The 13,637-nt window shown below is 38.5% G+C and overlaps 1 protein-coding gene across 7 annotated transcripts in view; it reads right to left on the reverse strand.

Annotated features, from left to right (window-relative positions):
- Nucleotides 1-453: 453 nt before the first annotated feature.
- Nucleotides 454-13,637, reverse strand: part of ZNF512 (zinc finger protein 512) — a 39,502-nt gene continuing 26,318 nt past the window's right edge. For 5 of the 7 annotated variants that reach the window (XM_055253758.2, XM_063623855.1, XM_055253757.2 and 2 more), the window contains 4 exons: nt 8,267-8,368; nt 7,212-7,274; nt 5,963-6,061; nt 454-2,384 (listed from right to left, as the gene is read on the reverse strand). In XM_055253758.2, coding sequence (XP_055109733.1) covers nt 2,076-2,384; nt 5,963-6,061; nt 7,212-7,274; nt 8,267-8,368 — 573 coding nt within the window. In that variant the 3' untranslated portion in view covers nt 454-2,075. Of the gene's footprint in view, nt 2,385-3,407; nt 3,886-5,962; nt 6,062-7,211; nt 7,275-8,266; nt 8,369-13,637 lie in introns of those variants that run through there. The other 2 variants (XM_063623857.1, XM_063623856.1) reach the window with 1 other exon arrangement.

The following is a 13,637-nucleotide window of genomic DNA, read 5'->3' on the forward strand; positions in this document are numbered from 1 at the left end:
CTTCGGGTACACATCTTCAACTCTGCTAGATACAGCCAAATCACTTTTGAAGTGATTGTACCAATTTGCATTCCAAACCATGTATGAAAGTTCGTAATACAGTCAAACTTAGTTTGTTAGTCTAATGAATTAAAAAAAGAAAAAACTTTAAAACTCAATACTGTGATTAGAATAGTCTATAATGAGTCCTGCTGATCCCTGGTCTTGGTCAGGAAAAAGGAAAGGAATGCCTGCAAGGGGTCCCTGGATGAAACTGGGCAAGTTTCCTATACTAATTCACTTTAATCTCAAACTACTCATTTTAACCAGCATAATTCAGGAACCAAAGAACTACTGAGACAACTACATGTGGAATTTATTTCAAACTCACCCCCATCTCTAGCCATCTTCTTACCCCCATACAGTGTCAAGAAGTCATGCAGCAGGTCGGCGTCAAAGAACACTGGAAACATCTTTCCGAGAGTCATTTATTTCTTTTGTCATTGCCAAACATTCCCCAGGTCTTACTCACCAGAAATTAATATAGCTTCTTCATTTCTCCTCCCTGACAACCCTCATCTACTGAAAGGGCTTTAAGGGCACACTGCCAATGAAAATGCAGAGTGCATATACCATGTCCTTAACTTGTTTCATAACTACCTATTCTGGCAGTATCCAATTCAGGTTTCAGTGCTCCCTTGTTTGAAAGTGGTCTTCACAAAAGCCCACATTTTAAAGCTATTTGGAGGAGCACAAAGAGTTAAAGTGGTAATAGCCTTTCAGAATTTGAAAAGGTAGTACTTGTCTATATCAGGGTTCATTTTTTATGTGGCATATGCCACAAAATAGGCAAGAATATATAAGACCAATATTTATGCAAAACGGGGAAGAGAATCCAGAAACACGACAACAAAGCTGCTCTAACCATGTTCCAGAGAAAGCCACCACCCTCAAAGAGAAATAACCCATTAAACATTACCAGGTAGGCATGAGGTACAGAAAAAGAATTTTTCTTTCCAGCTCCAGATAAATATCTACATCTGGTGTCAAAGTCTCAGGATATAAAGAGGAGAGAACTCCATATATAAAAGAGGATAGGACAATATTCTCAGAAAATTCAAAAAGACAGAAGTTGGCTAAGGGGATGGGTGAAAACAGTGGGGCGTAGACTAACAAGTGAGGTAAAGTCCAGGGAGAAGGAATGCGCACCTTGGTTTTCCTTTAGTGGCACTACCAGGAGCACTAGGAGACTGTCAAAACATCAGGGGCAATGTGATACTTCTCAATTCTTAAAACCAAAGAAGCAAAAATAAGCTTCAGAGGGCAAGTGATCATAGCTATGGATGAGGCCTCAGGCTCCAGGAAAGTTGGGGCAGTATTTATTGCTGCTTCTACTTTCTCTTTCCTGTCATTTTAATGTTTGGGTCATGTTACTCCTAAGGCTGCTTTTCATGTCTGTGGGTCTAGTCATTGCTACTTGGTACAAAGCATTTCCCAGTATAAACAGCATAGGGTAGTTCTAGATTTTTCATCCTAAATCCATTTTCTTACTTTCAATCTTAAAACCATATTGAGAGGACAAACAGCCTCCATAAAGTTTGTTTCCCAAGGAGACAGTGTAATCTTATTATGTGAATGACAACAATTCTAGCTTCTAGACTTGTTATATCACAAATACAAAATGACTAAACAGTTATGGTTTTAAAAAATTAGTTTGGAATGGTTTCACAAGCTAGATGATGGAGCAGCTACTAAATCAATGGAGCTTCCAAGAACATTCTATACCCCAGGAAGGAAAGGACAACCAAAAAGTTTTCTTAGTTTTGTACAGGGCAAGAGCCTTGTGAGGGAGCTCTTTGGGCAAGATAAAAAAAACAAGAGGACTTGACGAGGAATAGCAAGAAAACCTACTAAAAGGGGAGGGGGGAATCAAAGTGTAAGAAGGGAAGACAGTGAAATTTACACAGGAGGAAGGAGCTGAGAAAGTCACAGCCTTACACAAACGCTGAAAGAATCTTCACTCAGTCCTCCCAGCACAGGTCCCCGTGACAACAGCATCACATCTGCTTTCCTAGGAGTGCTTTTACACTGACTGCCTATTTCCTTCCTCGTTTATGATTAGTCTTTGGGGGCTTTACTTTCTGGAACTGTGCTGGCACTGGCTCCTGCTCTGGTTCCTTACAGGAGGCTGACACTACCAGTTCCTCATTATTCCTCCTCTGATCCTTCCCTACTCTAAGACTCAGCTCTGTCTCGGGAAGCTCAATGCCAGGCTGCTGCCGCCTTCTTAGAGACCTTCTGCTCCTGTGCTGCTGCCTCCGCTTTTCTTCTTCTTGCTGCCGCTGCTTTATCTTCATCAGCTTTTCAAAGCTTTTGGTTGTTGTTGGGTTTACAACGAACCAGTCCTAGAGAGGCAAAATAGAAATGTCATCCAGTCGAAAATATAGTGAAGAACATAAAGAAAGGTGGAGGAAGAATGGAAAAAAGGCATGATTAGGGCAGAACACAGTAAGAAGGAAACAGATATGGAACCATGCCTCAGGATTCTATATTTTAAGATGGAGAAATCCAATACAGAGCAGCTATTATAAGCATACATTTTGTAAGGCGTAATTCTAGGGACTTTAACAAATGATCTACAAAGTCCGTTTACTTAGCATCATCCCACTCTTATATCTCCTGAGTATAAATCTCATCATGAGGTGTAACACACTGAGCCATAGGAGATTTTTATTCCATGATGGCATCGTAACTAAGAGCACAAATTTTGCAGCCAGGCCCCCTGGGTCCAAATCCCAGCTCTGTTTCTAGATACGTGACCATGGGGAAATTACTTAACATTTTCGAGGCTCACTTTAAAAAATTAAGGGGTAGGGGACATGAAATCCAATTATAAAGTATTTTTGCCAAAAAAGAAAGACCTTCAATCTTATCAGGTGATCTGTTCAATCTTTTAAATCTACCAATTCATAGGAAAAGCCAGAATAGGGAGTTGAGCCCAATCTCTCTGCCCCACTGGAAGACTCCACTGCAGTGGTCCCTGTACCTCAAAAACAAACAACAACAATAAAAAGCAAAAAAGGAAATAGCCAGAATAGAGGAATACTACCATAGGGTGCAATCAGCAAAATTCCAGAATGTGGGTACATGTATGTGACAAGTGATCCGGTTTCTTCAATAAATGGCAAATTTGTAAAAAGGAAGAGGAAGCTTTTAGTCTTGCACCATGCAATGAGATAGCCACTAGCCACATTTGGTAAGTGATGTGTTTAAATGTGAGTAGAACAAATTAAGATATGCTTTCATGTAAAATATACACCAAATTTCAAAGACTTGCTATGAAAAAAATGTAAAATATCTCAATAATTGATTTACATGTTAAAAATAATTTTAGATATATTGGGCTTAATAAATTATTAACAATTTCATCTTTTTAAAATACTTTTTTAATGTGGCTACTAGAAAATTTTAAATTACATACATGGCTCATAGTACATTTTTTTGGATAGTGCTGCTCTAGATTAAAACAAACAAATGCAATATTTAGACCTTGTTTTAGATCCTAATTTGAATAAATCAACTCTGAAAAAACATTATAAGATAATCAGGGAAATTTAAATAATAACTAGATATATGATAATATTAAAATTCTTAACTTTTTTAGGTATAATAATGTTTGTGGTCATATGTTTTCAAAAGTCCTTATCTCTTACAGATACATATTGAAAGAAGCACTTACAGCTGAAATTATATGTGGAATTTGCTTTAAAGTAAGCCTTTAAGGGAGGAGAAAAGTGAGGTTATAAATGACACAAGATTGGCCATACACTGATGATTGCTGAGGATGGCTGACAGCATACTGGGTTCATTATGCTATTTTCTCTACTTTCATGTGTTTGAAATTTTCTGTTAAAAAAAAAAAAGTAGTGTAAGAAAATGTGATGGAGGGAGGAAGAAACAGGGTAAAGATGTTTTACCACCCACAAAATTCATAAATAGAGGCATAAATCAATAAACAAATGCCTGGGAGCATGCCCCAAACCAAGTGAAATTTGTTGGTTCCAACTCTGTTGGTTTTAACTTTTTAGGAAGAAAATAGACAAACCATTTAACTATATAAAGGCCAGATTTTGTCAGGAGATAATTACCTTTTTTTTTTTTTGAACAGAGTCTTGCTCTGTTGCCCAGGCTGGAGTGCAGTGGCACAATCTTGGCTCACTGCAACCTCCGTCTCCCGGGTTCAAGCAAATCTCCTGCCTCAGCCTCCCAAGTAGCTGGGATTACAGGTGCCTGCCACCACGCCCAGCTAACTTTTTAGTAGAGACGGGGTTTCACTATGATGGCCAGGCTGGTCTCGAACTCCTGACCTCAGGTGATCTGCCCACCTCAGCCTCCCAAAGTGCTGGGATTACAGGCGTGAGCCACCGTGCCCGGCCAATAATTACCTTTTAAATACTTCCTAAAGCAAAAAAAGATATGCTATTATTACTAAAAAGATATGACTGCCTTCAGAAGACATCTCAGATTTTGGCTAGGGATTCTGAAAGCTTATGCCAGTAAAGCAACAGAAACCAAATTTTATGGAAGTAATTAAAGCTCACATTGTTAAGTACTACCAAATTTGAGGGCAGAAAATAAATAAAGGTGTTCCCTTTATTTTTCCACATCAGGCAGCAATAGTTTCTGCAGTAAGATATTCCAAGAGAATGCAAATTGTATTCCTAAGCTGTTGTAGTAGGACTATTTAATTATATCATAAACAATTTCTCTGTTCACCTCTATTACTAAAAAACCTTCCCCAAGAGAAAACCCTTGACCTTCTGAACTTTAAAGCATTTTTATACACAATTTTACAATTTTTTTACTTTGAAAAATTACAAACCTTCAGAAAAGTTGTAACAGTTCAATGAACAATCAAATTTACCATTGTTAATCTCCTTCCTCTCTTCCTTCTTCCCTCCTTCTTTCTTTTGCTGAACTATGTGCAAGTTAGTTGCAGACATCATAATACTTCATCCCTAAACACTTCGGCATATATCTGCCTAAGAACAAGGGCATTCTCCTGCATGACTACAACTATCACCTTTGGGAATGTTAACACTGACACAATACTATTATTTAATATAGTGAGCATTCAAATTTCCCCAACTGTCTCAATAATGTCCTTTAGTTGTTTTATCCAGTATTTTAAACAGTGTTAAAAATGGGTTGCCGGAAGACACTAGAATGCTAGAAGGCATGAACGTATAGAGATCACTGTGAAACAAGAATTTCAAACATGTAAACTCAACCTGGTTCCCAAATGTTTGACTTAATTGGATTTAAAGGAATTAGAAGAGTTCAGGCCAGGCATAGTGGCTCACACCTGTAATCCTAGCACTTTGGGAGGCCGAGGCAAGTGGATCACCTGAAGTCAGGAGTTCAAGACCAGCCTGGCCAACATGGCAAAACCCCATCTCTACTGAAAATACAAAAATTAGCCAGGCATGGTGGCAGGTGCCTGTAATCCCAGCTACTCAGGGAGTACTGCTTGAACCCAAGAGGTGGAGGTTGCAGTGAGCCCTCCAGATTGGGCAACAGAGTGAGACTCTGTCTAAAAAAAAAAGAGTTCAAGGATGCTTACAGTCACAGTGATTTTTTTTTTTTTTTTAGTCAGGATCTCTGTTGCCTAGGCTGGAGTGCAGTGGCACAACCAGCTCACTGCAGCCTCAAACTCCTGGGTTCAAGCGATCCTCCTGCCTTGGCCTCCCAAAGTGCTGGGATTAGAGGCATGAGCCACCCCGCCCACCCCTCACAGTGACTTCAAATACTTTCACAGAAAAATACAATTATATATCTAAGTTTAGAGAATATTTTAACTCTAACGTCTCTGGTAGCCACTTTAGAGATACTTTCCTTGACAGCCTTAGTCCATAACAACAGGGACAAAGTCTACCTCTCTTGTGGCTTATATATCAGGCCCACAGGATTACAAAAACCTCACCTCAGCATGGACAGAGTTGATGTGATACTTGACACCACTCTCTGACACAAATTCTTTCTGACATAGAAGACATTTGTATTTTCCAGCCACAAAGTTTCCCTATTTCCAAGAGAGAAACAAAAAAGAATTATTGGTAAATTCAGAAACACATACCTGGGCTATGTGTAGGGATTGTTAGAGATGAAAAGAGGGAATTCTACTTCAGCAAAGATAAGAAGGAAAAAGATCCAATATAGTAACAGATTTAGGAAAACCAGCTTGGATGAATGATTACCAACATAAATCCATCCTAGTGCAATTCTGTTCCAATCACCCACCCTACTTCAACACAACCTGAAAGTCCCCTACTTTTTCTCAGGTAATATGCCACATCTTTCTACCTTCCTATGTTCCTTTCACTTCACTTCCAGGTTGTCCTGGTTCCTCCCCCAAAATGATCAAATGCCCAAAATTCACCAGAGGCACCAATGTACAATTCTTCCCACTATGATCCACTGTCGCAAAAAGTGCCTTCAAAATCCAGAATTAGAAGAGTGCCATCCATAATACCTAGTTTAAGGACTCAGAAACTAGGATCAAGATGACAAACTCCTAAGCATTCCTGGACATATCTGGTTTAGATGCCTACAACTCCCTTGTTGCCCTGAACTGAGACTTCTCTCCCCTCCTGAAGCTTCAGGTTTCCATGGTGCTCATTTTGTGTGAGGAGATTGGAAAATGGCAGCAATTCCCATGGCTGGTAGGTTGTAGGACACCTGGGTCAACATGGAAAAGATTCAGTGAGGTGAATGGCTGTTAGCCTGACACCCTATCCCACCTCCCATCCCCAGAGGCCAGTATGGTTCAGATGGGTATAGAGGATCTTTACCAATCCAGGTAAGCACATGTAAGGTGATTCTACAAAGTTTTAGGCCCACCCAAACAAGGCAGGCCCAGTGTAGGAGATGCTCAAATGCAAGGAGCTGAATCTCTTCGAATTCAGGGATAGGAACTCAGAACAAAAATATTTTTCTCCGAATTCCTTTAAATTGATAATGACTTGTGACTATGGTGATCTTTTCTAAGTCTTGGACATGCCCTGGCATCCCACCCAATACCAGACCAAGAATCTTAGAGACATAAAAAACTAAAGCAGCCTCTGAAGATAATGGTAAACAGGACAACTAGCTGTTCACCTAAACTGAATTCTCTTCCACGTCAGACTATTTTAGAGGACATGTTAAGATAGTAAGTTTAAAAAGTTACAAACCAATGTACAAGAGCCCAGGTGAGCTTTAAGGCCAGATACACTACTGTAGACAGCCTCACAGCCCTGCAAAAGAGAAGAAATAGTGTGAAGACTATGCCAAATAGCTCCCTTCTCTGAACAATCTGGCCATTTACACTGACCAACTCCACACTTGAAGGAAGAAAACCAATAATTTGTGCCACAAACCAAACGAAAAAAGAATATACATGTAAGCCGCAAAAGAAGGAAAGCCAAGGAAAGCTAAAAAGAAAAGAAACGGAAGGTGAACAAGTTGTTTAGGAAAGATTAAGCCATTTCCTTCCCTCAGTACTTTCTCTGACACTGAAGAGAAACATGGAAAATTATATAGTTTTTTTTAATCTGCTTTATTTAGTGCAAATGTGTTCCCACTTCTTTTATATTTACTCCTCTGCAAAGTACTGAATCTACTATAGCTGTGATAGTTTAAAGATGGCTCTCTCTCCCTCATCTTGACTCTAGAAAATAAAAATATTTTTAAAATCGTAAAAATAAAGATGGCTGCAAATTCTCTTCCACTCTTGCCATCAAGAAGTGGAGTCCATTTACCCTTCCTGTGAATCTGGGTTAGTCCCATGATTCGTTTGATCAATAAAACACCATGGAAGTCATGCTGTGCAAATTCTGAAGCTAGATTTTAAAAGATCTGCAGCCCTGCTTTCATGATCTCAAAATATTCTCTGAGAAGTCAGTCACTGTGTACCCTGCTGGTAGCCCAACTACTCTGCTAGAGAGAGAGGCCATATGGACAGCCAAGCTCCCAGATAAATGCAGCTGCACAGAAACCATCTTGAACATTCCAGTCTGAGTTTCCAGCTGAATGCACTTTCATGAGCGATTCCAGCTGATGGTACATATCGCAGGAGAACTGCCCTGCTGAGCCTTTACAGAATTATCGCTCTATGGAATTGTGAACAAATAAAATAATTGTTTTAAGCCACTGAGGTTCAGGTATTTTGTCATGAAGGAATAAATAACAGAAGCAAGAGCAGATGCTTGATAAACATTTACTGAATAAATGAATGAGAAAGAACCACCTGGTTAGGACACTGAATACGATGATATTTCTTGATATCTGTCTTCCATTTATGTAGTACTTCCTGGCTGAAGGTAGGTAGCCCTGGACGAGTATATTTTAACTACAAGACAAGACAACCAGAAACATTAGATAAATCCAACTCCCAACCAAAATATCCCAAAAGTTTCACACCCAACTCCTTAGGTTATATAATTCTGAAATCTATACTCCTGTACACAAAAAAACTGTAAGATATAAGACCCTGTAAAGTACCTGAAACTGATAAGTATAATGGTCTATTGTTTGTCTTAGAAAAGTTTGATTTTTAACAGAGGACAAGAGACTCAGATATAATACTTCACCTACAGTTTAAAAAGAAAAAAAAGCTACAGAGTACTACATAGAATTAAAATATGTGTTTAAAAAGAGAGATTCATAGGTTTTAATGATTAAGAAAGAAAAAAATAAATTTAAAAAATGTTAAAAGAGAGAAAGGGATACAAATTCGCATTCGTATACTGAGTCATACAAATAAATGTAGATGAGTAAAAGGTTAGAAGTGTATAAATCAAAATATTAACAGTGGTATTCTCTGGTAGAATTTTTTTTTTTTTTTTGAGATGGAGCCTCGCTCTGTCGCCCAGGCTGGAGTGCAGTGGCACGATCTCGGCTCACTGCAAGCTCCGCCTCCTGGGTTCACGTCATTCTCCTGCCTCAGCCTCCCGAGTAGCTGGGACTACATCTCTGGTAGAATTTTGAATAATTTTAATATTTTTTCCTATTTATCTGCATTTTTAATTTTTCTTCAATTATAACATGCTAATTTTGGTATTTTTAAAATTCTAAAATAAAAAAATGAAGGTTCAACATAAAACAGGGATGTGAGAGGAATAAGGGAATAGAATACATAATATCTGCTTATACTTCAAAAGTAGAATTATTTCGCCGGGCGCGGTGGCTCACGCTTGTAATCCCAGCACTTTGGGAGGCCGAAGCGGGCAGATCACAAGGTCAGGAGATCGAGACTATCCTGGCTAACACGGTGAAACCCCGTCTCTACTAAAAATACAAAAAAAAATTAGCCGGGCGTGGTGGCGGGCGCCTGTAGTCCCAGCTACTAGGGGAGGCTGAGGCAGGAGAATGGCAGGAACCCAGGAGGCGGAGCTTGCAGTGAGCCGAGATTGCGCCACTGCACTCCAGCCTGAGCGACAGAGCGAGACTCCGTCTCAAAAAAAAAAAAAAAAAAAAAAAAAAAAAAAAACAAAAGTAGAATTATTTCTAGCACTTCTTTTTACAGGCTTTGACGTGAGCTGATCTCTCCTTACAACTACAACTAGAGTTTCCAGAGAGCAGAGAGCAACCTGCACAGACAGTTCTTGCAAAGTCCACCATAGGTAAATAGCTGTATTTCTGGTGAGTAAACAATCTTTCTGCTTTGACAATGGAAGTGTCTGAAAAGAAGCTGATTCTCTGCAACAAAAAAACACACCCAAAGCCCATAAAGGTAATGGAGGAAGTAAGGAAGGTAGCCCAAAGAACCTCTGGTAAATCTATAAAAGAATAGAGTACACAATACTTTTATAGAGTACAGAAGTGGCTTTATTTATAAGCATTTAGTCTCCTCTGAAGCTAGTGTAAATGGGCCTATCTAAAATCTTTTTTACAGCTCCATAGTACATAGTTTATATAAATATAATTATAAATGTATCATATATGATACATATTTACTATCATAAATATGATAGTAATAAACTATCGTATTAGTAATAGTAATAAACTATCATATTTATGTAAATGAAGTACTATCCAGCTATAAAAAAGATGAGGATGATTTTTATGAACACATGTGGAGTAATTTCCAGGATACACAGTTGACCCTTGAAGAACATGAGTTTGAACTGTGCAGGTCCACTTATATGTGGATTTTTTCAACCAAACAAGGATCAAAAATACTGTATTCTCAGTACACAAAACCCATCTATACAGAAGACCATTTTTCATATACACAGGTTTGGCAGGGCTGACTGAGGAACTTAAGTATGCACAAATTTGGGTATTCACAGAGGTCCTGGAACCAACGCCCCACATGTACTGAGGGACAACTGTATATATATATATATACACATATATATATACACACACATATATATATATATATACATATATATACATATATATAATATGTGTGTATATATATATACTTTTATATATATGTATTTATATATGTGTATATATGTATATATGTATATATATGTGTGTGTGTATATATATGTGTATGTGTATATATATATATATATACACATTTTTTTGAGATGGAGTCTTGCTCTGTTGCCCAGGCTGGAGTCCAGTGATGCTATCTTGGCTCACTGCAACCTCCACCTTCTGGGTTCAAACTATTCTCCTGTCTCAGCCTCCCAAGTAGCTAGGACTACAGGTGTGCGCCACCATGCCCAGCTAATTTTTGCCTGCCTTGGCCTCCCAAAGTGCTGGGATTACAGGTGTGAGCCACTACACCCGGCCACAACTATATTATTAAGTGAAATAAAGCAGAGTATCAAAAAAATTATCTGTAGTAAGAAAGAAGGGGATATAAGAAAATACACATGTATCTGATGATCCATCACATAAAAATACAGGAAGATAAACTAAAAACGAATGAGTTTGGTTATCTTTGGAGGTAGGTGGGAACACAGTAGAAAGAAAAGGGGAATGGGAATGGAATAGTTGGGATGAGGAGTAGTGACTCAGAACATATCTCTTTGAATAGGTCTGATTTAGAACCATGGTGGTTTCATATACTCCCAAAATAAATGAATAGTTACATTAAATAGGATGTAGGGGAAATCCAAAACTTAATAAAAATAACACATGAACCTATTACAAATAAGTGACACAATGATGGGGGCAGAAAAGAAAAAACCAACCTCACTAACTTTGGAAAATACTATTTTCACTATATACTGTAAGGCTCAAGATGAACATAAGTATACACAAATATAGAAAATTTGTTTTTTACAAGAGAATGAGTTGGTAATTCTGAAACTATTTTATATACTACTAGAATTGAGCAAATAAGTAAATATACTGTGGATAATGAGAACCAGGTTTCTCACTGTTGGAGAAAGAAGTTACAAATACAGAAAAAGGAAGGCTAGAAGGAAACTTGTGGTGTTGGATTGGAAATGAAGGTCTCATGGATTTTAATATACATACAGATAGACAGCCATAAAAATAAATATGGATGTGTATGTGTGCATGTATGACTATACATGCCTTTATATCCTAACTCTATCCACCAAGAAGGCACAGAAACAATGACACTCCAGTAGAGCTAGCACTTAAATATTCACTTCTAAATATATTCTTTAATAAAAGGAAGCAGGATTCCTTAGAGAAATGGTTGATTCCAGGGCTGGGGCAGGAAAAATGGAAGATAAGCCTACGGCCTGTCTTATCATGTCATAAAGTAAAAAATCTTCTCAAAAAAGGATAGGGGATGTCAAAAAGACATAGGAGCCCACTTGAAAGAGCTCTCAACTGCCAAATCCGGGACACGCTGAGCAGCAAAATAAATAATAATAGCATTGGATTATAACCCATGAAATAAACATCATTGAGTCTTTACTTATACAAATAAATAGAGGAAAACAACAGATCTTTTCACAGTTGAGTTCTAATCAATAATCATAGAAAAAATGATGGAAACTGAAAATCATTATGTAAACATCACAGGCATAACTGTTGCAGGCGGCCAGGCTCAGTGGTTCACACCTGTAATCCCAGCACTCTAGGGGGTGGATCACAAGGTCAGGAGTTCGAGACCAGCCTGGCCAATATGGTGAAACCCCATCTCTACTATAACTACAAAAATTAGCCTGGTGTGGTGGTGCACACCCATAGTCCCAGCTACTCAGGAAGCTGAGGCAGAAGAATTGCTTGAACCCGGGAGGCAGAGGTTGCAATGGGCCGAGACCATGCCACTGCACTCCAGCCTGGGTGAGAGAGTGAGACTCTGTCTCCAAAAAAAAAAAAAACTGTTACTGGCAAATATTGTCAATGGACGTTAATCTAAGAAGGCAACAGTATGATAAGAAACAGGATATGTGCATATTCCATCTCCCCACAAAATACTCACTAATTACAAATGGGAAGATTGTAGTTTTGCCATTGAGATACTTAGAAAACACACCCTAAGCAACTGATCAAAATTATCATCATCAGTAAGAGACATATCAACATCATATACCTTTTGATATGATACATGGAAAAGGGCCAACATTGCTTCAGTGGTATTCTTGCCAAACACATACAGAACTCTCAACCTAATCTTGAGAAAACATCATGCAAATCCACGTTGGGTAACATTCTACAAAATAACCAGCCAGTTCTCTTCAACAGCATCAAGGACACAAAAGACAAAGCCAGGGGAACTATAACAGATTGGAAGAGACTAAGGAGACACAGAAATGAAATAAAATGTGGTATCCTGATAATATCCTAAGGTATGGTTATGTAAGATGTTGGCATTAGGAGAAGCTAGGTGAAGAGCATTTGGAAACTTTGCTAACTAGTCTAAAATTATTTCAAAATTAAAAGTTTTTAAGAAAGAATACACATTGCTTATATGTACATCAAGAAACAATGGAAAGATAAACAAGAAGCTAATAAGAATGGTTAACCATGGGGACAGGACAGAACAAGGACAAGGTGGGAGTGGGCTAATTCAATGTTTAGCATCATTTTGAGTTTTTGAACCATTTGAAGAATATGTTATCACTCAAAAAGATTAAATTTTTATATTTAAGAAAGAATAATGCCTTTTATCTATACGCTGTCAAAAATATAAACCAGGCCATGCACAGTGGCTCACGCCTGTAATCCTAGCGCTTCAGGAGGCCGAGGCAGGTGAATTGCCTGAGCTAAGGAGTTTGAGACCAGCGTGGGCAACATGGCAAAACCCATCTCTACAAAAAATTAGCCAGGCGTGGTTGTATGTGCCTGTAATCCCAGCTACTTGGGAGGCTGAGGCACGAGAATCACTTGAACCTGGGAGGCAGAGGATGCAGTGAACCGAGATCGCGCCATTGCACTCCAGCCTTGGTGACAGAGCGAGACGCTGTCTCAAAAAAAAAAAAATATATATATATATATATATATATATATACACACACACACATAAATAACCTATTTGATGATTTTAGGAAAGCATCTGCTAGATGAGAATACCCAACTTTATCAATGAGTTAACAAATATTTACTTATTTATTTATTTTAGAGATGGAGTCTTGCTCTGTCACCCAGGCTGGAGTGCAGTGGCGCAATCTCGGCTCACTGCAACCTCTGCCTCCCGGATTCAAGTGAATCTCCTGCCTCAGCCTCCCAAGTAGCTG

This window comes from Symphalangus syndactylus, chromosome 18 (assembly GCF_028878055.3).
Source record: "Symphalangus syndactylus isolate Jambi chromosome 18, NHGRI_mSymSyn1-v2.1_pri, whole genome shotgun sequence".
Lineage (NCBI taxonomy): Eukaryota > Metazoa > Chordata > Mammalia > Primates > Hylobatidae > Symphalangus > Symphalangus syndactylus.